General features: G+C 43.2%; 1 protein-coding gene across 3 annotated transcripts in view; it reads right to left on the reverse strand.

Annotated features, from left to right (window-relative positions):
• Positions 1 to 723: 723 nt before the first annotated feature.
• The window catches only part of LOC120046082 (canalicular multispecific organic anion transporter 2-like), a 53736-nt gene continuing 26797 nt past the window's right edge, over positions 724 to 27662 (reverse strand). The window contains exons 8-31 of one of the 3 annotated variants that reach the window (XM_038991018.1): positions 24363 to 24602; positions 23388 to 23565; positions 22952 to 23113; positions 22582 to 22674; positions 19555 to 19758; positions 19200 to 19346; positions 18668 to 18755; positions 18044 to 18110; positions 17823 to 17949; positions 17472 to 17648; positions 17101 to 17268; positions 16331 to 16511; positions 15210 to 15315; positions 13818 to 13974; positions 13461 to 13668; positions 12771 to 13081; positions 6209 to 6408; positions 5639 to 5765; positions 5093 to 5194; positions 4419 to 4565; positions 3837 to 3995; positions 3590 to 3756; positions 3144 to 3338; positions 724 to 988 (exon numbers count right to left, since the gene is read on the reverse strand). In XM_038991018.1, coding sequence (XP_038846946.1) covers positions 877 to 988; positions 3144 to 3338; positions 3590 to 3756; positions 3837 to 3995; positions 4419 to 4565; positions 5093 to 5194; positions 5639 to 5765; positions 6209 to 6408; positions 12771 to 13081; positions 13461 to 13668; positions 13818 to 13974; positions 15210 to 15315; positions 16331 to 16511; positions 17101 to 17268; positions 17472 to 17648; positions 17823 to 17949; positions 18044 to 18110; positions 18668 to 18755; positions 19200 to 19346; positions 19555 to 19758; positions 22582 to 22674; positions 22952 to 23113; positions 23388 to 23565; positions 24363 to 24602 — 3823 coding nt within the window. In that variant the 3' untranslated portion in view covers positions 724 to 876. Of the gene's footprint in view, positions 989 to 3143; positions 3339 to 3589; positions 3757 to 3836; positions 3996 to 4418; positions 4566 to 5092; positions 5195 to 5638; positions 5766 to 6208; positions 6409 to 12770; positions 13082 to 13460; positions 13669 to 13817; positions 13975 to 15209; positions 15316 to 16330; positions 16512 to 17100; positions 17269 to 17471; positions 17649 to 17822; positions 17950 to 18043; positions 18111 to 18667; positions 18767 to 19199; positions 19347 to 19554; positions 19759 to 22581; positions 22675 to 22951; positions 23114 to 23387; positions 23566 to 24362; positions 24603 to 27662 lie in introns of those variants that run through there. The other 2 variants (XM_038991019.1, XR_005476769.1) reach the window with 2 other exon arrangements.

Genomic DNA, 27662 nt, shown 5'->3' on the forward strand with positions numbered 1-27662 from the left:
TCTTCTGTAGATGTTATATCCCTGTATCGCCAAAGGTATTATCTAAGTGAGTCTCAGAGATGGCCAATATATGAATGTTGTCTGATGCTAGCAAATGGTTTATGAACCTTTTTCTAAGGCTATATATATTACTATGGTGTATTTTTAGCCCTTGCTGCCTAACGTAACAGAGACATAAAAAAATAAATATTACTCAGCAGTCAATCAGGCTGTAAGTGTCAGTTGGTGTGTGTTTGTGGGTGATGCGGGGTGGAAGCTACGAACATGCAGGCTGCAATATTCCAGTGTTAATTAAACTAGGCCATATGTTCCATGTATGTATGCTCTGTGTTGACAGTCTGTATGTATCAAACCATAAATCCTGTCAATTCCTATGTTTTCAGCTAAATGTTCTACATTGGTAACAATGTTTCTGTTGTAGCGTAGGTTATACCAGAGTAGGTAACCTGTTTTATGATCTTGTATAAAAATGAAAACTATCACAGAAACATCTACAAGGCAATCTTACTTTCTTTAATAAAGGCATTATCATCTTTCATATTTTGGTGGTACAGAATTCAAGTTTTTTTACATACATGGTTCACAAAGGAATCACACATTGAACTGAGCCAATTTCCCCATCAGACATCTGTTAATAATAAAATGTATAGCTTAAATAACAAAAACAATACGGTACAAAAATAGCTGGATTCATCCTGAAACACACTCTTTATAAAAAATGTCTTTTTTTTTTAATGTTAAAAAAAAAAAAAAAAACATTAAAAAGTGTTTTATCCTGGTTTCGCAGTGGACTGCAGCATATAAAAGTATACATTCACTGGCACTCTGTTTTCTGCCAGAAGGCACAATAGGTTTTATACATGTGTAGAAGAGAGGCTATTGTGCCAGTCCAGCATCTTTAGCCATGCCATAGAAGATTCCTCTCTTGGATAAAAGTTTTGAAGGAGTGTCAAATTCAGCTACTTGTCCCTTGTCCAACACAAGCACTCTGCAAATTAGAGAAGATGGATTAGTAGAATCTTTCATAACTTTGTTAGGTCATATATTCTCTCCAGAAACCTAACAAGATACAAAAACAGCATCTTTGATCAAAAGATGTATGTATGTATTTACACTGAACAAAAATATAAACGCAACATTTAAAGTGTTGGTCCCATGTTTCCTAAGCACAAAAAGCTTATTTTTCTCAAATTGTGTGTACAAATTTGTTGATATCCCTGTTAGTGAGAATTTCTTCTTTGCCAAGATAATCCATCCACCTGAAAAATGTGGCATATCAAGAAGCTGATTAAACAGCATGATCATTACACAGATGCACCTTGTGCTGGGGATAATAAAAGGCCACTTTAAAATGTGCAGTTTTGTTGCACAACACAATGCCACTGACTGCAGGAATGGCCACCAGAGCTGTTGCCAGATAATTGAATGTTCATTTCTCTACCATAAGCTGCCTCCAATGTCGTTTTAGAGAATTTGGCAGTACGTTCAACTGACCTCACAACACGAGAGAATTTCTGTCTGTAATAAAGCCCTTTTGTGGGAAAAAAATAATTCCGATTGGCTGGGCTTGGCTCACAAGTGGGTGGGCCTGGCTGCCAAGTGGGTAGGCCTATGACCTGCCAGGCCCACCCATGGCTGCACCCCTGTACAGTCATGTTAAATCCATAGATTAGGGCCTAATTTATTTATTTCAATTGACTGATTTCCTTATATGAACTGTAGCTCAGTAAAATCATTGAAATTATTGCATGTTGCGTTAAGATTTTTTGTTTAGTATATGTACGTAAATACAGTGCATTCGGAAAGTATTCAGACCCCTTTACTTTTTCCACATTTTGTTACATTACAGCCTTATTCTAAAATTGTTCAGAACCTTTAAATCAGTACTTTGTTGAAGCAACTTTGGCAGAAATTACAGCCTCGAGTCTTCTGAGGCATGATGCTACAAGCTTGGCACACCTGTATTTGGGGAGTTTCTCCCATTCTTCTCCGCAGATCCTGTCAAGCTCTGTCAAATTGGATGGGGAGCATCGCTGCACAGCTATTTTCAGGTCTCCTACCAGAGATGTTCGATCAGGTTTTAGTCCAGACTCTGGCTTGGCCACTCAAGAACATTCAGAGACTTGTCCCAAAGCCACTCCTGCGTTGTCTTGGCTGTGTGCTTAGGGTTATTGTCCTGTTGGAAGGTGAACCTTCGACCCAGTCTGAGGTCATCTGCTCTCTGAAGCAGGTTTTCATGAAGGATCTCTCTGTACTTTGCTCCGTTCATCTTTCCCTCGATCCTGACTAGTCTCCCAGTCCCTGCCACTGAAAAGCATCCCCACAGCATGTTGCTGCCATCACCACGCTTCACCGTAGGGAGGGTGCCAGGTTTCCTCCAGACGAGACGCTTGGCATTCAGGCCAAAGAGTTCAATCTTGGTTTCATCAGACCAGAGAATCTTGTTTCTCATGGTCAGTCTTTAGGTGCCTTTTGCCAAACTCCAAGTGGGCTGTTATGTGCCTTTTACTGAAGAGTGGCTTCTGTCTGGCCACTACCAAAAATGCCTGATTGGTGGAGTGCTGAAGAGATGGTTGTCCTTTTGGAAGGTTCTTCCATCTCCACAGAGGAACTCTGGAGCTCTGATCGTCAGGATTTTGCTCACCTCCCTGACCAAGGCCCTTCTCCCCCGATTGCTCAGTTTGGCCAGGCGGCCAGCTCTAGGAAGACTCTTGGTGGTTCCAAACTTCTTCCTTTAAGAATGATGGAGGCCACTGTCTTCTTGGGGACCTTCAATGCTGCAGATATTTTTTTGGTACCCTTCCCCAGATCTGTGCCTCGACACAATCCTGTTACGGAGCTCTACTGACAAATCCTTCGACCTCGTGCGTGCCTTTCCAAATCATGTCCAATCAATTCAATTTACCACAGGTGGGCACCAATCAAGTTGAGGATGATCAATGGAAACAGGATGTAAACATTTCTAAACCTGTTTGGGTTATTGTGTGGAGATTGATGATGATTTCTTTTGATTGAATCCATTTTAGAATAAGGCTGTAACATAACAAAAATGTGGATAAAGTCAAGGGGTCTGAATACTTTCTGAATGCACTGTATATATGTATGTCCGTCTGTGTGTGCATGTGCAATGTATTGTACATTACCTAGTATAGTCCATGATGGTGTTGAGTCTGTGAGCGATGGTGAAGACGGTGCAGTCCTCAAACTGTGTCCTGATGGTTGACTGGATGAGGTCGTCGGTCTCTAGGTCGATGGCTGCTGTAGCTTCATCCAGGATCAGGATCCTCGTCTTCCTCAGTAGAGCCCTGGCTAAACACACCAGCTGCCTCTGGCCCACACTGAACACACACACACACAAATATATTACATTATTTTCCAGACGAGTAAAATGTGAAAAGGTACAAAAAGCTAAAAGAAAGATTCAGAGAAAGGTAAACATCCTTAAGAGAATATCCTAATAAAGACATGTTTGTATTCCAAATGTTCTTAGTTTTGTTTTAATTCCCACCTGAATATACAGGTAAAGGCCTTTCACAGGTGCAAATGTGTCTGAAGACATGCAGTTGTTAAGTGGTTGGGATTATGTTACCTGAGGTTCTCTCCTCCCTCTGAACACTCCAACTGCAGTTTAGCCGGCTGGTTGCTGACAAACTTGTTGAGGTGGGACAGTTCCAGAGCTTTCCATACCTCCCCGTCATTGTACTTATCAAAGGGGTCCAGGTTCATCCTCAGACTGCCAGAGAACAGCACTGGTTCCTGGGGACGTAGAGAGGGTAGTGGAGGTGGAGGTGAGGAACGTGTAGGGTGTGTGTGTGTGTGTGTGTGTGTGTGTGTACCTGTGGTATGATGGTGAGTTTCGACCTCAGGTCATGCAGCCCTATCTCTGATATCTTGACCCCGTCGATGGTGATCTCTCCCCCTGCCGCCTCCAACAGCCGAAACAGGCACAGTGTCATAGAGGACTTACCAGCCCCAGTACGACCCACGATACCTATCTGTAACACATGCAGGCCAACATAATGAAACCCCCGGAAAACTGCACGCTCAGCGAGCATTGTAGTTGACCAGTCTCAATTCAAAACACTTGTTCCTGATATCTGCGCGCTCGATACACACATCAGCACCTGCTCTGATAAACTAAACAGCATTTTATCTGTGTATAAAATGTGATGGCAGGAGTACAGCGTCCTTTCATGGGGGTACATTCTGTAACAGTGTGTTAAACAACCATTTAACATGTCCCGAGTGGCAAATGAAAGCAATGTTATTCAACACAAAATGAACATTTTCCAGGTGTTTTCACGGTGTCAAGTTTCTCCGTTGATTTGCGACTGTATTTGAGGCGGCATCTATAGGCATCGTGTCTAAAATGGATGTTTTCCTCACTAATCTACACCATTTAGGCCTGTGGTTCTCACCTTCTCTCCTCCAACGACGCTGAGGGTGAGGTTTTTGAGGACGAGGTCTAGTCCTTCTCTGTACCTCACACTGTAGTCAAGGAACTCTACCTTCCCCTGGGATGGCCAATCAGGGGAAGGCTTCTTGTCTTCCACCTCCCATGGGGCCTTGCAACATACACAAACACAATTATGCGCAACAATACACTTTATATACACTTGCAAATTCTGCCCACATTTCACAGAGGTTGAGAAGAGCCATATTTCAGAAAACACAGTATACTAGAAACTCAATCACATGATCAGTAAAGAAGGGGTTATATTTAGGTAATAATCAAAGTAGTCTGAAATGTACAGTATGCTATATAGCCCAGCCGCCCACATCAAAGGGAATCGCTGTACGCTACATAATATCCAAGTTATAGATCTAGTTCCACTTGTATTAGTCTTCTATGGTTGTGAGTCTGATTTGGCAGCCAAACAGCTAAAAATAAAAACACACTTATGAAAAATGTAAAAAAATATATAAATACTATTTACAGAACTCAGGTGGTCTTAAGTAACAAACAGCGGGCAACAACACAACATTTCCACTGTCACTTTGCCTTGTACTTCTGAGCGATTAGACCTGGTTCATTGGTTGATTTCCATATGTAATGTCCTACCCTAGTAAGCATTGCGTGTGTGCTCTGTACCTCAATTTTGGTCTCAGAGTACTCCTTGACTCTCTCCACGGCTACGATGTTGCTCTCCAGATCTGACGTCATCCTCACCATCCAGTTCAATGACATGGTCACCTGTTACCAGGACAACACAGTACTGTAGCATGAGTGATGCTTACGGGAGAAAACACAAGCAGCGTCATTAAGCTATGGTACATCATCATACCAGATCTCTTTTAAAAAACCATGGATTCTATCTCCAACATAGTGTAGCAGATGGGGATCTGTGAAACTCCTCAGCCTGAAGAGGCCCCACTTGCAATGCCGTTTAGCTAGCTTTTCAGGGGCACGACTGGGTAAGACGCTTCAGCAAGGTGGTCACGTGTGTTTGCGAGGCAGTGGTCCTTGGTTCGAGCCTCAATATGAGCCAAATCAGGAGGCTATACTCGCTAAGCAAGCAGCGTGACGTCATTTCCACGACTAGCACAACAGAATCACAGTGGCAGGCAACGGGCACCATTTAATGGAAATGTGTATCAGACAGACGGACAGTAGATGTATGAATATGTTGTACTGTACCAGTAGAGCGTAGGACACAGAGAGTCCCACCAGTCCAGGGTTGAGATTGTCCTTCCCGATCACAGCAAACAGAGCAGCAAACAGCACGATGCAGTTCCCAATGAACTCTATACGCACCCCTAACCACCTACACACACACACACACACGCCGTGAACACGACACACAGTTAGAGCAGCACTGACACACAGTATGTCTATGCACTGTACCTGCTTATGTAACTACATCGCCATGCAAATATAGGCTATATTCAGTATTAGGGCCACTTATTGTGAAGTGGGACACCAATGTCTTACTCTGTCATTTCTGATGTAACGTGTTAGTCTGTGGAGCTTTCAACATTAGCACCAGTCAGTGGCTATGTCACAATTCTCAAAATCCAAACTGTCCACTAAATGAATCTGTTATTTTGTAAAGAGAATCCTAGGGCCCTTGGATCATACCCAGCCACTTCAGATCAGCAGGAGCCAAAAAAGGTAACGATGAAAGGAAGTACATTAAGACAATTGGAACACAGCCACTGTCCTCCAGAGTCCATAGTGAACGTACAGTAGGAGAGAGATACCACCTACCTGTTGGCCACTATACCAGGGTAGTAACTCTTTTGGTTGTCGTCCACCTTCATGTCACTCATTAGTACAAAGGCATCGTGTCTGCCGTAGGCTCTGATAACACTAGAGCCGGTGACGGTCTCAGAGAAATGGGAGTATATGGGAGATCTGGTGACCGACTCCAGACGCTTTAACTGCCGAGACGTGGCCACATAAAATCTCTAAAGCCGTGGGGAAGAGAGACAAACAGCGTTATACAGTATGTAAACCCTGGAGTACACGCTATAACACATCTATAACACATATCTAAACCCTGGAGTACACGCTATAACACATCTAAACCCTGGGGTACACGCTATAACACATCTAAACCCTGGGGTACACGCTATAACACATCTAAACCCTGGGGTACACGCTATAACACATATCTAAACCCTGGAGTACACGCTATAACACATCTAAACCCTGGAGTACACGCTATAACACATATCTAAACCCTGGAGTACACGCTATAACACATATCTAAACCCTGGAGTACACGCTATAACACATATCTAAACCCTGGGGTACACGCTATAACACATATCTAAACCCTGGGGTACACGCTATAACACACATCTAAACCCTGGGGTACACGCTATAACACATATCTAAAACCTGGGGTACACGCTATAACACATATCTAAAACCTGGGGTACACGCTATAACACATATCTAAACCCTGGAGTACACGCTATAACACATATCTAAACCCTGGGGTACACGCTATAACACATCTAAACCCTGGGGTACACGCTATAACACATCTAAACCCTGGGGTACACGCTATAACACATATCTAAACCCTGGGGTACACGCTATAACACATATCTAAACCCTGGGGTACACGCTATAACACATATCTAAACCCTGGGGTACACGCTATAACACATATCTAAACCCTGGGGTACACGCTATAACACATCTAAACCCTGGGGTACACGCTATAACACATATCTAAACCCTGGGGTACACGCTATAACACATATCTAAACCCTGGGGTACACGCTATAACACATATCTAAACCCTGGGGTACACGCTATAACACATCTAAACCCTGGGGTACACGCTATAACAGTAAGTAACTAGCAAGCACACACTGCAGTAACACACTATGGTAAGGTCAGGGGTCACAACACCTGCAGAGTTCATTTGATAGACGTATAGAGTAATTTGATAGTGATCAATATATTTTATGAATATTTAGCTACTGTTTACATAAATTATCATAATGCCAGATGCTCTTTCCACCAGGCCACCAAAATTATTCTAAGAAACAAGTATTATTTCATTATCAAATCAAATTCTAAAGCATTCAGGACTAAAAAACATTTGATTACAAACTAAAAAGCAACACTTCAACTTCCATTAGTGCTTAAATGCCATCATAGTGTTGTAGTATACGATTTGGCTTTTAAAAACACACTGTAAAAGATTAAGATAAAATAATGTTTCAAGATAAAACTCATTCAAGTAGAACAATGAAAGGGCCACAAATAAACCACCAATCCCAGTGATTAATAGTTTTAAAAGACAGGGAGAAGGTCAACAAAAGACCAGGCAGATATAAAGTATGCCGTGACAAAAGACCAGGCAGATATAAAGTATGCCATGACAAAAGACCAGGCAGATATAAAGTATGCCATGACAAAAGACCAGTCAGATAAAGTATGCCGTGACAAAAGACCAGTCAGATATAAAGTATGCCGTGACAAAAGACCAGTCAGATATAAAGTATGCCATGACAAAAGACCAGTCAGATATAAAGTATGCCTTGACAAAAGACCAGTCAGATATAAAGTATGCCATGACAAAAGACCAGTCAGATATAAAGTATGCCATGACAAAAGACCAGTCAGATATAAAGTATGCCATGACAAAAGACCAGTCAGATATAAAGTATGCCATGACAAAAGACCAGTCAGATATAAAGTATGCCATGACAAAAGACCAGTCAGATATAAAGTATGCCATGACAAAAGACCAGTCAGATATAAAGTATGCCATGACAAAAGACCAGTCAGATATAAAGTATGCCATGACAAAAGACCAGTCAGATATAAAGTATGCCATGACAAAAGACCAGTCAGATATAAAGTATGCCATGACAAAAGACCAGTCAGATATAAAGTATGCCATGACAAAAGACCAGTCAGATATAAAGTATGCCATGACAAAAGACCAGTCAGATAAAGTATGCCATGACAAAAGACCAGTCAGATATAAAGTATGCCATGACAAAAGACCAGTCAGATATAAAGTATGCCATGACAAAAGACCAGTCAGATATAAAGTATGCCTTGACAAAAGACCAGGCCGATATAAAGTATGCCTTGACAAAAGACCAGGCCGATATAAAGTATGCCATGACAAAAGACCAGGCATATATAAAGTATGCCATGACAAAAGACCAGGCATATATAAAGTATGCCATGACAAAAGACCAGGCAGATATAAAGTATGCCATGACAAAAGACCAGGCAGATATAAAGTATGCCATGACAAAAGACCAGGCAGATATAAAGTATGCCATGACAAAAGACCAGGCAGATATAAAGTATGCCATGACAAAAGACCAGGCAGATATAAAGTATGCCATGACAAAAGACCAGGCAGATATAAAGTATGCCATGACAAAAGACCAGGCAGATATAAAGTATGCCATGACAAAAGACCAGGCAGATATAAAGTATGCCTTGACAAAAGACCAGGCAGATATAAAGTATGCCATGACAAAAGACCAGTCAGATATAAAGTATGCCTTGACAAAAGACCAGGCAGATATAAAGTATGCCATGACAAATGACCAGGCAGATATAAAGTATGCCATGACAAATGACCAGGCAGATATAAAGTATGCCATGACAAATGACCAGGCAGATATAAAGTATGCCATGACAAATGACCAGGCAGATATAAAGTATGCCATGACAAAAGACCAGGCAGATATAAAGTATGCCATGACAAAAGACCAGTCAGATATAAAGTATGCCATGACAAAAGACCAGTCAGATATAAAGTATGCCATGACAAAAGACCAGGCAGATATAAAGTATGCCATGACAAAAGACCAGTCAGATATAAAGTATGCCATGACAAAAGACCAGTCAGATATAAAGTATGCCTTGACAAAAGACCAGGCAGATATAAAGTATGCCATGACAAAAGACCAGGCAGATATAAAGTATGCCATGACAAATGACCAGGCAGATATAAAGTATGCCGTGACAAAAGACCAGGCAGATATAAAGTATGCCGTGACAAAAGACCAGGCAGATATAAAGTATGCCGTGACAAAAGACCAGGCAGATATAAAGTATGCCGTGACAAAAGACCAGGCAGATATAAAGTATGCCGTGACAAAAGACCAGGCAGATATAAAGTATGCCATGACAAAAGACCAGGCAGATATAAAGTATGCCGTGACAAAAGACCAGGCAGATATAAAGTATGCCGTGACAAAAGACCAGTCAGATATAAAGTATGCCATGACAAAAGACCAGTCAGATATAAAGTATGCCATGACAAAAGACCAGTCAGATATAAAGTATGCCATGACAAAAGACCAGTCAGATATAAAGTATGCCATGACAAAAGACCAGTCAGATATAAAGTATGCCATGACAAAAGACCAGTCAGATATAAAGTATGCCATGACAAAAGACCAGTCAGATATAAAGTATGCCATGACAAAAGACCAGTCAGATATAAAGTATGCCATGACAAAAGACCAGTCAGATATAAAGTATGCCATGACAAAAGACCAGTCAGATATAAAGTATGCCATGACAAAAGACCAGTCAGATATAAAGTATGCCATGACAAAAGACCAGTCAGATATAAAGTATGCCATGACAAAAGACCAGTCAGATATAAAGTATGCCATGACAAAAGACCAGTCAGATATAAAGTATGCCATGACAAAAGACCAGTCAGATATAAAGTATGCCATGACAAAAGACCAGTCAGATATAAAGTATGCCGTGACAAAAGACCAGTCAGATATAAAGTATGCCATGACAAAAGACCAGTCAGATATAAAGTATGCCATGACAAAAGACCAGTCAGATATAAAGTATGCCATGACAAAAGACCAGTCAGATATAAAGTATGCCATGACAAAAGACCAGTCAGATATAAAGTATGCCATGACAAAAGACCAGTCAGATATAAAGTATGCCTTGACAAAAGACCAGGCCGATATAAAGTATGCCGTGACAAAAGACCAGGCCGATATAAAGTATGCCGTGACAAAAGACCAGTCAGATATAAAGTATGCCATGACAAAAGACCAGTCAGATATAAAGTATGCCATGACAAAAGACCAGTCAGATATAAAGTATGCCATGACAAAAGACCAGTCAGATATAAAGTATGCCATGACAAAAGACCAGGCAGATATAAAGTATGCCTTGACAAAAGACCAGGCAGATATAAAGTATGCCTTGACAAAAGACCAGGCCGATATAAAGTATGCCTTGACAAAAGACCAGGCCGATATAAAGTATGCCATGACAAAAGACCAGGCATATATAAAGTATGCCATGACAAAAGACCAGGCAGATATAAAGTATGCCATGACAAAAGACCAGTCAGATATAAAGTATGCCTTGACAAAAGACCAGGCAGATATAAAGTATGCCATGACAAAAGACCAGTCAGATATAAAGTATGCCTTGACAAAAGACCAGGCAGATATAAAGTATGCCATGACAAATGACCAGGCAGATATAAAGTATGCCATGACAAAAGACCAGGCAGATATAAAGTATGCCATGACAAAAGACCAGGCAGATATAAAGTATGCCATGACAAAAGACCAGGCAGATATAAAGTATGCCATGACAAAAGACCAGGCAGATATAAAGTATGCCGTGACAAAAGACCAGGCAGATATAAAGTATGCCATGACAAAAGACCAGGCAGATATAAAGTATGCCATGACAAAAGACCAGTCAGATAAAGTATGCCGTGACAAAAGACCAGGCAGATATAAAGTATGCCGTGACAAAAGACCAGGCAGATATAAAGTATGCCATGACAAAAGACCAGGCAGATATAAAGTATGCCATGACAAAAGACCAGGCAGATATAAAGTATGCCATGACAAAAGACCAGGCAGATATAAAGTATGCCTTGACAAAAGCAAAAGAAAAGACAGGAATCATATGCCGTTGTTCCAGTTAGATAGTAAGCATCTCCAGAGGCACGTGAACACACAGAACCCTGGCTTATATTCACCCGTAAGAACTGCAGTTTCAAATGGTTCACCGGCAGAAATATATCCGTTTTCCTACTTCAGGAAACTGCTAGCTCCTGGACCACTGGTAAAACCAATGATGACCAAGCATAAGACCCAGTAGCCCTCAGCGAAACATCCAAAACCAGACACAAAGTCAACCGTTTTCACGTCAAGATATAATGTAAAATCTCTTTACATCTTTTCTATGGAACTGATCAAACGGGTTGAAAGGAGGTGGTTTCTTGAAATGAAAGCATCTCTCTCTTCTCTCAGCACTCATTCATCTTAACTCAAGTTGGGATTCGGCTAATACTAGGTCTTCACAGCCCACTGGTATGTAGTATTATGGCACAAGAGGACCCTCGTATTAATTTCCTGGGTCAAAGGGTAAAGACACTGTATGGAAACCCTGAAGCTAATCAATACCCTGTATAGTTAGACAGGAAACAAAATAACCTCTTAAAACTCCCTACCGTGTGGACAGATACCTGTAGCATCAGACTGACTACAAGTTGTCTTTCCATTCGTTTACCACCAGAGGGCAGCAGCACACTAGATACAGGCCAAATCTTTTATCCACTTGTTGGTCTTTTTACATCAGATCTTTTGACATCAGATCTTTTTCAGAACTGATCTGATTGGTCAAAAGTGAAAAACATCAGAACTGTACTGCCTCGGGGCTACTTCATCCTACGCCACTCTATCTTGGCCAGGTCGCAATTGTAAATGAGAACTTGTTCTCAACTTGCCTACCTGGTTAAATAAAGGTGATTTAAAAAAATTAATAAATACAAATAGTATAAAATCACCATTCTCCAGCGTGTCCCTGAGAAGGATGTGAGGTTGTAAAGAACACACAGCATTGTTCTCCGGGTCTCAGCTTGACCGCCTCAGTCAACAAACACAACTCAGGAGAACAGAAGCCTCCTTCACTATTCACTACTGTACCGGCTGTTGGTGAATCAACATGGCACGCTCTGTGTGTGTGTGTGTGTGTGTGTGTGTGTGTGTGTGTGTGTAGGTAAAGAGAGAGAAAGAGAGAGGAAGTGAATGCATGGTTAGAGAAGAGGAGACAGGGAGGAGGAGAGCAAACTCAAACGGATAGCAGGAACACAAAAAGCTGAAGAGAAACAAAAAGCCAAAGTTCAAAGGTCACAAACTGCTCCACCAATCAGGGCGCTGCATGCTGCATTCAGGAACGTAAGCAAAAAATGTAAAGGAAAAGTATTACTTGACACCATAAACTCCTGTCCTAGAGAGTAGAGCAAGCAACTGTTAGCTCCTCGGAACAGAACCAATACCTGGACAAAGACGTATATGAAAGTCAGGGGAGCTATGACCACAGCGAAGATGGGAGTGCTGGCCACTATGACTATCATGGTGGAGAGAGAGGAGAAGAAGGTCCCGAGGAACATGAGAACGGTAGAGGGCAGTGCCTCGTCGATGACGTAGATGTCCTTAGAGAATCGGTTGATGACTCTGCCTATGGGGGTGGTGTCAAAGAAAGACTGGGGGGTGTGAAACTTGTTGTCCAGGAGGGCATAGTGGAGCTTCCTGGCTGCTCCGATGTTTCCCATGGCCAGGGTGAAGGAGGAGACCATGACCAGGATGCCTGAGAGGGAGGGAGGGAGGGAGATGAGGGTTGAGGAGACAATGGGTTCTGTATGTGTCCTCTCTCCTGAATGCGGAGTCCCTTTTCAATGAAATTCAAATCAAGCTTCCAGTGTTACTGAGGGGTAGAGGCCAAGGTCCTCACACAAAACCAACCATTCATAGTTAGCGTCATACAGTCAAAGAGTTAAACATGCACAACTATACCTACAATAACAAAACCTCTCTTTGGGACAAACGACCCAAACACCATGAACAAATGTAACCACGTTCTAATCGCTATAAACATTGAGCTGTAGAGATACTTTCTTCACCATTGACGTCATCGTAAGGTGGATAGGTATTGTTATCCTCAGGTGATGAACAGCAGGTCTCCTCACCTTGTGTTATGCCCAGAGCAGCATACACCCCCACCCTCATGCTGACATTCTCCTCAGTCACGTTCTGAGCCGCGTCATTGGTCCACTGGCTCAGCCAGACGTTGGATCCGATGGCAGCAGCGCTCTGACAGCCGTACAGGAAACCGATGAAGAGGGTCAGCAGAGGCCCTACTGCTTTGATGTACTCCCAGAACACCTTGCTCTTCACCTGAGGAGAGAGGTTAATAAAAGGTCAGGGTTAAGAGGGTAGAGGTCAGAGGTTGTACTGTCTAGGAATACACCTGGAGGTAGGAGAGGGTAGAAGTCCACACCCTCAACCAGGTTTACTAAACAATGTATCTCCATATCTCTACTCACCCTGCCCGTCTCAGTGGTCTCTGCCTGGATGAGTTTCTCCACCTTGGGTAGTTTCTTCTCTGGGTCAGGCTCAGCGTGCTTCCTCTCGCTGCACAGACGTCTCCGGACAGACTTGCTCCTTGGGTTCTCCAGGTCCCCTGAGATGACGCTGATCTGCCTGCAGGGAGGGAGGAAGTGATTGATCGGTCAATCAATCAATCGTTTGTATCGTACTTTTCAAAAATACATTTGTCGCAAAATGCTTGACAGCAACTGAAGTCTAAAACCACATAGAATACAGCAGTTGTCTATCACAGAGGGGGTTAAACATACCGAAGCCCCTTCAGGATTTTGCGATTCTGTGGTCTGCAATTTTTTGGCAAAATCAACAATTTCCTGCATATTATGCGAGGGTTTGAAAATTTGACAAATCTCTGCACTATTACCAGATAAAAGTAAATTCATTGCAATATTATCGCATATAACCGTCCGATCACCTCACTACAAAAACATGGCTCGCAATTTTGACCAAAAACTTAATTTTTAGTATAATAAAATTATAATTATAATTATTATTATATTTTAAATTATAATAATACAATTATTCAATCAAGCAACACGTCAACAAACATTTCACCCCTTCAGTGCATTTATGTGACAAATATGACAAAATCAGAATTGCTGCAGCAATATCAAGCATTTTGGACTGCCTTATGAACTGTTACAGAGGCTTACGAGTGCCTTATGAACTGTTACAGAGGCTTACGAGTGCCTTATGAACTGTTAGAGGCTTACGAGTGCCTTATGAACTGTTAGAGGCTTACGAGTGCCTTATGAACTGTTAGAGGCTTACGAGTGCCTTATGAACTGTTAGAGGCTTACGAGTGCCTTATGAACTGTTAGAGGCTTACGAGTGCCTTATGAACTGTTAGAGGCTTACGAGTGCCTTATGAACTGTTAGAGGCTTACGAGTGCCTTATGAACTGTTAGAGGCTTACGAGTGCCTTATGAACTGTTAGAGGCTTACGAGTGCCTTATGAACTGTTAGAGGCTTACGAGTGTCTTATGAACTGTTAGAGGCTTACGAGTGCCTTATGAACTGTTAGAGGCTTACGAGTGCCTTATGAACTGTTAGAGGCTTACGAGTGCCTTATGAACTGTTAGAGGCTTACGAGTGCCTTATGAACTGTTAGAGGCTTACGAGTGCCTTATGAACTGTTAGAGGCTTACGAGTGCCTTATGAACTGTTAGAGGCTTACGAGTGCCTTATGAACTGTTAGAGGCTTACGAGTGCCTTATGAACTGTTAGAGGCTTACGAGTGCCTTATGAACTGTTAGAGGCTTACGAGTGCCTTATGAACTGTTAGAGGCTTACGAGTGCCTTATGAACTGTTATAGAGGCTTATACTGTACCTTATGAACTTTCTCTTTACTTCGACCACTGGTTCACTGTCCACCATGTCTGTATGGTTGCTAAGGACGTCATCAGGGAAGTCCTCTTCTTCATCACTCAAAGCCACTATGGGGTGTTGAGTCACAGGGTTACCGTGGTAATTATGGAGCAGGTGTACACACCCCTACAGGTGTAGGGCATGGGCAGGCAACTCTCCTCCAAGAGAGCTACTGGGTATAAAGGGTTTTGTTCCAACCCTACTCTAACAAACCGGAATAATCTAATCAGCTTCTGACTAGGACAGAATTAGATGTATTAGAGCAGGGCTGGAGCAAAACCCAGTAGCTTGCACACCCAGTTGCCTTCCAGGACAAATATTGATAGGCACTGGTATAGGGTGAACAGTAGAACCCCACGGGCAGAAACAGCAATAGTATCGTTTTTTCTGTTTTAGATATCTCTCCAAGGGCAGAAACAACAATAGTATCGTTTTTTCTGCTTTAGATATCTCTCCAAGGGCAGAAACAGCAATAGTATCGTTTTTTCTGCTTTAGATATCTCTCCAAGGGCAGAAACAACAATAGTATCGGTTTTTCTGCTTTAGATATCTCTCCAAGGGCAGAAACAGCAATAGTATCGTTTTTTCTGCTTTAGATATCTCTCCAAGGGCAGAAACAGCAATAGTATCGTTTTTTCTGCTTTAGATATCTCTCCAAGGGCAGAAACAACAATAGTATCGGTTTTTCTGCTTTAGATATCTCTCCAAAGGGCAGAAACAACAATAGTATCGGTTTTTCTGCTTTAGATATCTCTCCAAGGGCAGAAACAGCAATAGTATCGGTTTTTCTGCTTTAGATATCTCTCCAAGGGCAGAAACAGCAATAGTATCGGTTTTTCTCCTTTAGATATCTCTCCAAGGGCAGAAACAACAATAGTATCTGCTCTTCTGCTTTAGTCCTCAAATATAGATCTGGACCTTGAAGACCCACTGCTTTCCTTAAATTCTTCCCTTATAAATCAGGGACTGACTGGAAACCAGGTGGGTGCAAATAAAAACCAGGTGGAACAGAAAATCAGCAGTGCTACGGACCTCAAGAGACTAAGTTCTGAATCCCTCTGCTATAGTAACAGGTAGTTGTACCTGTTGCCTCGTCCTCTATGATGTCCTCCAGGGAATAGTTTCTGAGGAACTCAGCGAAAGCTCCGTTCTGTTGGAGCAGCTCCTGGTATGAACCCATCTCTGACACCCTGCCCTCCACAATCACCATTATGTTGTCCACCTGCGGCAGGAAGCTGATGCCATGTGTCACCAAGATACGTGTCTGGGGTAAACGAAAAAGAGGCTCTGTCATTAAGGCTGGGAATTGCCATGGACCTCACGATACGATAATCATCAGTATTCTTAGGTGCCGATACAATATGTATTGCCATTCGATACTGCCATTTTATTGCAAATAGATGTTCCAAACATATTGCTCAATATATATCTGCTGCAGAGAGACAAGAGAGCATGAGAACATTTGTTTTGATCAGTATTGATAAAATTTTGCAATATACATACAAGTTTCTTATCAGCGCAACAAAGTCATAGATATGCTACTAAACCAACCAGCAGACAGGATGGAAAACAGTAAACCACAAATAAGAGTGACTACTTCCTCTACTGTAGTTGAGGACTCTTCAAATGGGTTTTACTATCTGAACTAGACAGAATATAACTTATGTACTTGTCAGTTGTAGGAGATTGCCACTTTTGTCCATTCTAACATGGCTATGTAGTGACTGACCACCAAAGATTGTTGATAAAGGACAAGATATTTAATCAGTCCATTTCTCTCTGCTACCCCTCAGAATGTGTCTCTCATATTCTGTGATGTATGGAGAACAGAGCAGATTGACTACTCTCCTCACCTTGCCCTGCAGCGCCCCCTGTGGGCCAATGACTTGGTCGAAGATGTGTTTGGCCACGTGGGAGTCCACGGCAGACAGAGGGTCATCCAGCAGGTAGACATCTGCCTCGTTGTACAGAGCTCTGGCCAGACTCACCCTCTGTCTCTGGCCACCAGACAGGTTGATACCCTGAGGGAAGGAGGGACAGATAGACAGAGAAATCACTAGCAAGCTAGCAATCACAAGCAAATCACTGATCTCAAAAGTCATTGCTTTGAGACTCGAAGACCCAAGTTAGCTCCCAGAGCTAATGCCTAAGCTTTAGTTCAGTGGGCTAACATGGCCTTTAGCTCCAAAAACAACCCATGTTAGATTCTATCCCATCTCCCTACCTTCTCTCCAATCTCGGTCAGGTCTCCTCCAGGTAGTACTTCCAAGTCAGGGGTCAGGGCGCAAGCCTCCAGACAAGAGCGGTACGTCTGCTCGTTGTAGGCCTTGCCAAATAGGATGTTGTCTCTCAGAGTGGCGTTCTGGATCCAGGCCTGCTGGGGGACGTAGGCCACCGAACCCTGGAGGAGAGGAGTGAAGGAACTCAGTACAGATGAAAACTACAACTAGACCCTAACAATCAATCTAAACCCTAACACCTAACAATCAATCAGTCGATCAATCGTTCAATCAATCAAGCAATCGACCCACCAATCAATCTTCAGTTGGTATAATTGAATTGAGTGCAGACGTACCCGTATGGAGATGTGTCCCTCCAGTTTCTCCATCTCTCCCAGTAGAGCGGACACTAGCGAAGACTTCCCACAGCCGACATGTCCTACCACCGCTAGCAGAGAGCCCTGCGGCACCATCAGGTTTATACTGCGCACAAACACACACAAGGGCACATCAGTAAAGTGCATTCGTTCCCTTAAATGGTTATTTGTCCTTTTCATGATACAACTCGCTAACTTACTTGTGCAGAGCAGGAGGATCTTGTTTTGCCCAGGTGAACTTTCCATTGACAACAGTCACTGAGCTATCTGAAGGGGAGAACACAGTGTAAGAATGAAAGGCAGTTGGGAAAACACCAATCATGACACAGCATTACCAAACTGGAAGCATAAATTCAAACGGTCTCAGAGCCAAGAAGGAAAAGCCATGACTATACACTGTGGAATCCCTGTGTCTAATTCTCTTAAGTCACCTCAAGGTAGAGTCCAAAATGTTTATATTACAAAAGCCAAGAGTAATGACTACAGTATGCAGAACCAAAATGTATTACAAACACCCCCCCCCCCATTGTTACTTATTGAAAACTCAACCGTCTACAATAATGGCAGACAGGGGAACCATGGCAACGGCCAACGTCAGCATGACTTATCAGAAACACAGACCATTAGAATGACTAAACAGACCATTAGATTACCTCAGAGGCCCTGTCCCACTAGCTTTCCTCTATCCTATCCCTTCATGTCAGTGAAAAACCTGTGGCCTATCAGAACAGCCTAGGGAGTGAAATGGAACCAGCCCAGCCAAGATTGATCTGGTTTCTTGGTCAGCTTGGGCTGGTTCTTTGGTCAGCTGCATCCATGTTTACCTGTGGCAGTGTTATTCCTGTCCACAGACTCTGGGTCCAGCTCTTCATGACTCAGGAAGTCCTGGATACGCTTCAGAGACACGCTGGCCTGATGAGAAGCTACAGAGTCAACACAATACACACGCACAGGAGGAGGAGCAGAGTGAGAGGAGGAGGAGGAGGAGGAGCAGAGTGAGAGGAGGAGGAGGAGGAGCAGAGTGAGAGGAGGAGGAGGAGGAGGAGCAGAGTGAGAGGAGGAGGAGGAGCAGAGTGAGAGGAGGAGGAGGAGGAGCAGAGTGAGAGGAGGAGGAGGAGGAGGAGCAGAGTGAGAGGAGGAGGAGGAGGAGCAGAGTGAGAGGAGGAGGAGGAGGAGGAGCAGAGTGAGAGGAGGAGGAGGAGCAGAGTGAGAGGAGGAGGAGGAGCAGAGTGAGAGGAGGAGGAGGAGCAGAGTGAGAGGAGGAGGAGGAGCAGAGTGAGAGGAGGAGGAGGAGCAGAGTGAGGAGGAGAGTGATAGAAGGAGGAGGAGGAGAGTGATAGAAGGAGGAGAGCCTACCTGTACAACGCTACTGATGACTTGGGGCAGCATATTGAGAGGGAACCGTAAGATATTAAACAGAGACAAAGACACAAAGGCTTTCTCCGCATCTAAAATGTTATTTTTATCCACTGTCACGTACACTGCAAACGTCATCAAGGCAACCTGAGGAGACAATAAGATCAAAAAAAATCATAGAAGTAGATCCTCTGGGCAGCTCGTGGGTCTGCACTACAGCTGTCAGAGTGGACTCACCCCATCTAAAATAGCTATTAGTCTTGGAAATATCACGAGGAGTTGAACTTCCTTATACAAAAATGGTGTATAGTGTACAACAAGGACAATATAGATGCTGTGTGTGTGTGTCCCGTACTAGGAATGGTGCGCTGGTCCAGGCCATGGTAGACAGAGCACCGAGGTAGGCCGTCTTGCGGAGAACATTGAGCTCGTTCTGTCTGATCTCCAGAACCTTGTCTTTAAAGGAGTTCTCCCAGGCGTACAGCTTCAACACTTTGATCCCGTTCAGAATCTCGTTCATTAGTTTGATACGAGCGTCCTTGTACTGCATCTGCTCCACCTGAGAGAAAAGGAGGGGGATGGAGAGAGAGGGGGAGAGAGAGAGAGAGAGAGACAGAGAGGGATGGAGAGAGAGAGAGAGAGACAGAGAGGGATGGAGAGAGAGAGAGAGAGACAGAGAGGGATGGAGAGAGAGACAGAGAGACAGAGAGGGATGGAGAGAGAGAGAGACAGAGAGGGATGGAGAGAGAGAGAGAGAGACAGAGAGGGATGGAGAGAGAGAGAGAGAGAGAGAGAGACAGAGAGGGATGGAGAGAGAGAGAGAGAGAGAGAGAGAGACAGAGAGGGATGGAGAGAGAGAGAGAGAGAGAGAGAGAGAGAGAGGGATGGAGAGAGAGAGAGAGAGAGAGAGAGAGAGAGAGAGAGAGAGAGGGATGGAGAGAGAGAGAGAGAGAGAGAGAGAGAGAGAGAGACAGAGAGGGATGGAGAGAGAGAGAGAGAGAGAGAGAGAGAGAGACAGAGAGGGATGGAGAGAGAGAGAGAGAGAGAGAGAGAGAGAGAGACAGAGAGGGATGGAGAGAGAGAGAGAGAGAGAGAGAGAGAGACAGAGAGGGATGGAGAGAGAGAGAGAGAGAGAGACAGAGAGGGATGGAGAGAGAGAGAGAGAGAGAGAGACAGAGAGGGATGGAGAGAGAGAGAGAGACAGAGAGGGATAGAGAGAGAGAGAGAGAGACAGAGAGGGATAGAGAGAGAGAGAGAGAGACAGAGAGGGATAGAGAGAGAGAGAGAGAGACAGAGAGGGATAGAGAGAGAGAGGGATGGAGAGAGAGAGAGAGAGAGAGAGAGAGAGAGAGAGAGAGAGAGAGGGATAGAGAGAGAGAGGGATGGAGAGAGAGAGAGAGAGAGAGAGAGACAGAGAGGGATAGAGAGAGAGAGTAATGGAGAGAGAGAGAGAGACAGAGAGGGATGGAGAGAGAGAGAGAGAGAGAGAGAGAGAGAGACAGAGAGAGATGGAGAGAGAGAGAGAGACAGAGAGAGATGAGAGAGAGACAGAGAGAGAGGGGGAGAGAGAGAGGATGTCAAAACAATGCTACTTTAGAGAGCATATTCACTGTTGATGTTTTTTCAGATTTCAAGGGAAAATACAGTATTTCACACTCATTAAAAGAGGCTTTGATAGTTTTTGTATTTATTATGTATCCCCATTAGTTCCTGCCAAGGCAGCAGCTACTCTTCCTGGGATCCAGCAACAAGGTAGTTATATACAATTTAAAATATTACATTTCATAACACTTTTCACAACACATTTAGTGTCCCTCAGGCCACTACTCTACTACCACATATATACAATACAAAATCCATGTGTAAGTGTGTAGAGTGCATGTCTTATCATGTGTATGTGTGTCTGTGCCTGTGTGTATGTCTCTTCCAAGTCCCAGCTGTTCCATGAGGTGTATTTCTATCTGTTTTTTATTAAAATCTGATTCTACTGCTTGCATCAGTTACTTGATGTGGAATAGAGTTCCATGTAGTCATGAGTCTATGTAGTACTGTGTGCCTCCCATAGTCTGTTCTTGACTTGGGGATTGTGAAGAGACCTTTGGTGGCATGTCTTGTGGGGTATGCATGGGTGTCCGAGTAGTTGAAACAGACAGCTCGGTACATTCAACATGTCAATACCTCTCACAAATACAAGTAGTGATGAAGTCAATCTCTCCTCCACTTTGAGCCAGGAGAGATTGACATGCATATTATTAATATTAGCTCTCTGTGTACATCCAAGGGCCAGCCGTGCTGCCCTGCTCTGAGCCAATTGCAATTTTCCTACGTCCCTCTTTGGCACCTGACCACATGACTGAACAGTAGTTCAGGTGTGATAAAACCAGGGCCTGTAGGATCTGCCTTGTTGACAGTGTTGTTAAGAAGGCAGAGCAACGCTTTATTATGGACAGACTTTTCCCCATCCTAGCTACTGTTGTATCAAAATATTTAACCTCCTCAACTTGCTCAATTTCCACATTATTAATACAAGATTTAGTTGAGGTTTAGGGTTTTAGTGAATGATTTTTCCCAAATACAATGCTTTTAGTTTTTGAAATATTTAGGACTAACGTATTCCTTGCCACCCATTCTGAAACTAACTGGAGCTCTCTGTTAAGGGTGGCAGTGATTTCACTCGCTATAGTAGCTGACGTATATAGTGTTGAGTCATCCGCATACATAGACACATTAGCTCAAAGCCTGTGACATATCATTAATAAATATTGAAAAAGTAAGGGGCCTAGGCAGCTGCCCTGGGGAATGCCTGATTCTACTTGGATTATGATGGAGAGGCTTCCATTAAAGAACACCCTCTGTTGTTAGACAGGTAACTCTTTATCCACAATATAGCAGGGGGTGTAAAGCCATAAAACAAACGTTTTCCAGCAGCAGACTACAATTGTATCTGGTCAAACACCCCCCCCCCCCAAAAAAAAAAAGTTTACTTAGCGTTGGTAACAGGCTGATTGGTCAGATCTTTGAGCCAGTAAAGTGGGCTTTACTATTCTTGGGAAGCGAAATTATTTTTTGCTTCTCTCCGGGCCTGAGGGCACATACTTTCTAGTAGGCTTAGACTGAAGATATGGTTGGTCAAAAGACAAAAAAAGGCAGAGTTTGAAGCACAATAGTACAAACTCACAGCAGATCTATACAGGGCTTTGTTGTTGGACCATTAGCACTTCTGTGGTAAAAAGTTGGGCACATGTTTCTACTTTGACCCTTAGATTAAACAGCCAACTTATTTTCTATGAGACTTTATCATCTTAACAATCATCATCACCACTACTTCAACGCCTTGTCCCCAACGATAAGCCCGCAGAGTAGCAGAGGGAGTTATGTATACCTGGTAGGCTCGTGTCCTCACAGCGATGGCAGCATTTAAAGGGATCAGGAGGATCATCACAGCAACACCAGCCAGCACTGATGGGCCCAGGTTCTACAACACAGAGACAAGGCATGACCAAACAACACAGAGACAAGGCATGACCAAACAACACAGAGACAAGGCATGACCAATCAACACAGAGACAAGGCATGACCAATCAACACAGAAACAAATCATGACCAATCAACACAGAGATGGACCCTGGTTCAACAATACAGACAGACCAGGCATGACTAATCAACACAGATGTCATTAGATCTACTTCCCCTACAGTGGTCTAGTTATTCTAAGGCGGACTAATAAACCCACCTCCATGGTAAGAACTCACCTGCCACAGGAAGTATAGTGCCAGTATGATCTGAAGTGGGGCGGACCACAGCATGTTGAGAAAGGTGGTGAGATCCATGAAGCGCTGAGCGTCCACAGACATCAGGTTGACTATCTCTCCCACTGTAGATGTACGCTTGGCCGCGTTCGTGATGATCAGAGACTAGGGGGAGAGAACAGAGAGAGAGAGAGATAGAGGCAGAACAGAAGAGAGAGATTCAGTACTTTCGCCACTGTAGTGAATGTGTGTGTGTTTGCGTGAATACATGCATATGGGTATGTGCGTGCATGCTTCTGTGTGTGTGTGTGTGTGTGTGTGTGTGTGTGTGTGTGTGTGTGTGTGTGTGTGTGTGTGTGCGTGCATGCTTCTTGTGTGTGTGTGTGTGTGTGTGTGTGTGCACGCTTCTGTGTGTGTGAGAGATTCTGCCTGTGTGTACCTTCCTGTAGATAGCTCCTATGATGGAGGTGCGGAGCCTCATCCCAGTGACGAAGCAGTACTGGAAGTGTTGGTGCAGGATGAGGGTCTGGAGGAAGGCTGTGAAGAACATGAGGAATGCCAGGGCATAACCCCACCAGGTGGGAGCGTCCTTCTGCTTCGTGAACGAGATCAATAAACTAGTGAGAGGGAGCGTGAGAGAGAAAGAGCGAGAGAGCGAGATCAAATGGAAATAAATTGAAATGTATTATTACTAAGAAAATGTTTTGCAGCATAACATACTGAATATATACAAATGATATGTGATCTGTAAGTACAATGAGCAAAGGGCAAGCCCTAGAATGAAGGACATAAAACAAGCAAAGGGAGGTGAAGTTTTTCCATTATGAGCTAACCACCATGATACCTATGTGGTTTACGGAAAGATATGATCTACCTAACAATCTATCACTGTCTCTTCTCTCCAGGAAATACATAATTAATAAACCCCTCTTTACGACACAGAGGGGGTTTATGCTTTCACAGAAAAGCGGCCATCATTCAAATACACACCCAGTCACGATAGCCTACACCGGGAAGACATTTACACGTTGGCTTTGCATCACATACAAATAAGACCATAAGAACGAAGAACGAACACCATGCAAAACTTAAATTTGAGAGAAAATGAGAGACCATGATAGATTGTTAGGTAGATAATTTCCTTCCATAAACCACATAGGTAAATACTGTCCAGGTACTTGGAAACACTGTGGAAGTGAGAGGAACAATGTTGTCCTGTCACCATGTAAAGCTACAAGGAAACAAATGCTCCTACGATGGGTCTGACAGAGGAACTATAGCAGTTATATTGAAATTTCACACAGATCTCTATCTTTCCTCAGAACTTCAAACTGTATTCAGGCCACGTTCAACGTGTTCATCTTGACATATAGGCTTCATAAGGGGTTATAATGCTTCGTGGTGCTCTACTTACCTGAGGAGCTGTGGGTTGACGAAGGTGATGAGGTCCTGTAGGAGTTTAAAGGCAGATCCGATGAGGAAGTAGGGTCCAAAAGCTTTGATGAGGGAGCGGAGGAAGGAGGGCTTCTTGGGGGTTTTCTTTTTGGACAGCAACACCTCCACCTCCTCAGGACTGTTCTCCTCCCCTACGTGGTTGGACTCTCCCGCTGGCAGAGGCTTGGAGTACAGAGCCTGGGTGGACCGGTCCTCAGCACTGTGGAGAAAATGTGGGGAAATGAGTTTCCAGTAGAAGAAGCATTCATCAAAGTCAACTTTTTCCTTGAAGTTAGCAGATATATTGTATATGTTTGTGTGATTTTCTCCCAGAGATCTGAATGTGGAGGGGTTAGATTTCAACAGGGGATTCATCAATGAAACATAACCCTCATTCACACCTCCAATTACAGGCTTAGGCCTCTCCTTCATATAACTTTACTGGTCCTTCTGTTTACTGAAAGTAAACCAGACAGAACTTGGCAGGGAAACTGGAAAGAAAGAAAGGAGGAAGGGGAGGAAGGGAAAGAAGGAAGGAAGGGAGGGTGGGAGGGAGGGAAGGAGGGTGGGAGGGAGGGAAGGAGGGTGGGAGGGAGGGAAGGGAGGAAGGAAAGGAGGGTGGGAGGAAGGAAAGGCTTACTGCAGTATACTGTAAATTATGATGCATTGTGGGAAAATGTGGGTGGGGAAATAATTGCAGTATCTTCAATGGTACCGAATTTCACCCCTCAATCTTTGGAGCACTAAAAACCTTTTGACCACAGATGGGTTGACCACAGCTACTGAAACCACCGCAACCCTAAACAAAGAGTGGCAGTCAGTTTTAGAATGGGTGGCTGTGAAGAGAGTAGTAGAGGAAGATGTGTCCGGTGCGAGGGATCCTAAGAGGATCCCTGTGAGTATGCCTAGGCCAATAGAGAGTGTAGTGGCTTCCTTTCCTCTTTACCATAGCCACTGCCCAAGCCTGAAGCGGGGTTGTTTCGTACGCATACAGTCCACACTCAAGGTTTCCAAACGGCCAAACATTCAGTGAGATCCAGGGATATGGTGCACAAAAATGTTTATTCTTCTTATATCTAACAAAAAAATGATTATCCAATCAACTTAAAGCACAGATAACTTGATATGGAAAATACAAAATATGACATGTCTGTATGTATGTCTGTATGGTCAAAAAACTATACCGCTCCTGCATCTAGCAAGGACCCCCCCCCCCCTTTATACTAACACACTTAACACAGTACAATGAATGGGCAAGGGGGGGGGCAAAAACTGAGTTACACTAACAACAAATTAATATATCTCGAACAGGTAAATATAAATCATAAAAAGGTACGTACCTAATATTTCATCATATACATTGATATTTAATATATTTACACAAATGTACATGGAGCTCAGTATGTTCAGTCTTTTATACAAATATGTCCAAATCGGCTCTAACAGAGAGTGATAGGAATAACATGCGTTTCAGTAAGGTTGGTTTCTTAGCATTCATAGCCATGGTTGTCAACTGTACTGCAGAAATGTAACGTAAAACACAGAAGATAGAGAACAAGTACTTGGGTGTACAACATTTTATCTCAGAAGAGTTACAAGGTCTGTTGAACAATAGTATCCCGTCCTCCCAGGCTGCCGGCCCGGTGCAGGATCAGATAGGGCCAAGTAGTGGAATATTGGTGTAGGGTTAGTTGGTATAGAGGTTTTAATGGGTGTAGGGTTAGTTGGTATAGAGGTTTTAATGTGTGTAGGGTTAGTTGGTATAGAGGTTTTAATGGGTGTAGGGTTAGTTGGTATAGAGGTTTTAATGTGTGTAGGGTTAGTTGGTATAGAGGTTTTAATGTGTGTAGGGTTAGTTGGTATAGAGGTTTTAATGGGTGTAGGGTTAGTTGGTATAGCAGTTTTAATGTGTGTAGGGTTAGTTGGTATAGCAGTTTTAATGTGTGTAGGGTTAGTTGGTATAGCGGTTTTAATGGGTGTAGGGTTAGTTGGTATAGCGGTTTTAATGTGTGTAGGGTTAGTTGGTATAGAGGTTTTAATGGGTGTAGGGTTAGTTGGTATAGCGGTTTTAATGTGTGTAGGGTTAGTTGGTATAGAGGTTTTAATGTGTGTAGGGTTAGTTGGTATAGAGGTTTTAATGGGTGTAGGGTTAGTTGGTATAGCAGTTTTAATGTGTGTAGGGTTAGTTGGTATAGCAGTTTTAATGTGTGTAGGGTTAGTTGGTATAGCGGTTTTAATGGGTGTAGGGTTAGTTGGTATAGCGGTTTTAATGGGTGTAGGGTTAGTTGGTATAGAGGTTTTAATGGGTGTAGGGTTAGTTGGTATAGCGGTTTTAATGGGTGTAGGGTTAGTTGGTATAGCGGTTTTAATGTGTGTAGGGTTAGTTGGTATAGCAGTTTTAATGGGTGTAGGGTTAGTTGGTATAGAGGTTTTAATGGGTGTAGGGTTAGTTGGTATAGAGGTTTTAATGGGTGTAGGGTTAGTTGGTATAGCGGTTTTAATGTGTGTAGGGTTAGTTGGTATAGCGGTTTTAATGTGTGTAGGGTTAGTTGGTATAGCGGTTTTAATGGGTGTAGGGTTAGTTGGTATAGCGGTTTTAATGTGTGTAGGGTTAGTTGGTATAGCGGTTTTAATGTGTGTAGGGTTAGTTGGTATAGCGGTTTTAATGGGTGTAGGGTTAGTTGGTATAGCGGTTTTAATGGGTGTAGGGTTAGTTGGTATAGCGGTTTTAATGGGTGTAGGGTTAGTTGGTATAGCGGTTTTAATGTGTGTAGGGTTAGTTGGTATAGAGGTTTTAATGGGTGTAGGGTTAGTTGGTATAGAGGTTTTAATGGGTGTAGGGTTAGTTGGTATAGAGGTTTTAATGGGTGTAGGGTTAGTTGGTATAGCGGTTTTAATGGGTGTAGGGTTAGTTGGTATAGCGGTTTTAATGGGTGTAGGGTTAGTTGGTATAGCGGTTTTAATGGGTGTAGGGTTAGTTGGTATAGAGGTTTTAATGTGTGTAGGGTTAGTTGGTATAGAGGTTTTAATGTGTGTAGGGTTAGTTGGTATAGCGGTTTTAATGGGTGTAGGGTTAGTTAGTATAGAGGTTTTAATGGGTGTAGGGTTAGTTGGTATAGCGGTTTTAATGTGTGTAGGGTTAGTTGGTATAGCGGTTTTAATGGGTGTAGGGTTAGTTGGTATAGAGGTTTTAATGTGTGTAGGGTTAGTTGGTATAGCGGTTTTAATGGGTGTAGGGTTAGTTGGTATAGCGGTTTTAATGTGTGTAGGGTTAGTTGGT

The sequence above is a fragment of the Salvelinus namaycush genome, chromosome 4 (assembly GCF_016432855.1).
Source record: "Salvelinus namaycush isolate Seneca chromosome 4, SaNama_1.0, whole genome shotgun sequence".
Lineage (NCBI taxonomy): Eukaryota > Metazoa > Chordata > Actinopteri > Salmoniformes > Salmonidae > Salvelinus > Salvelinus namaycush.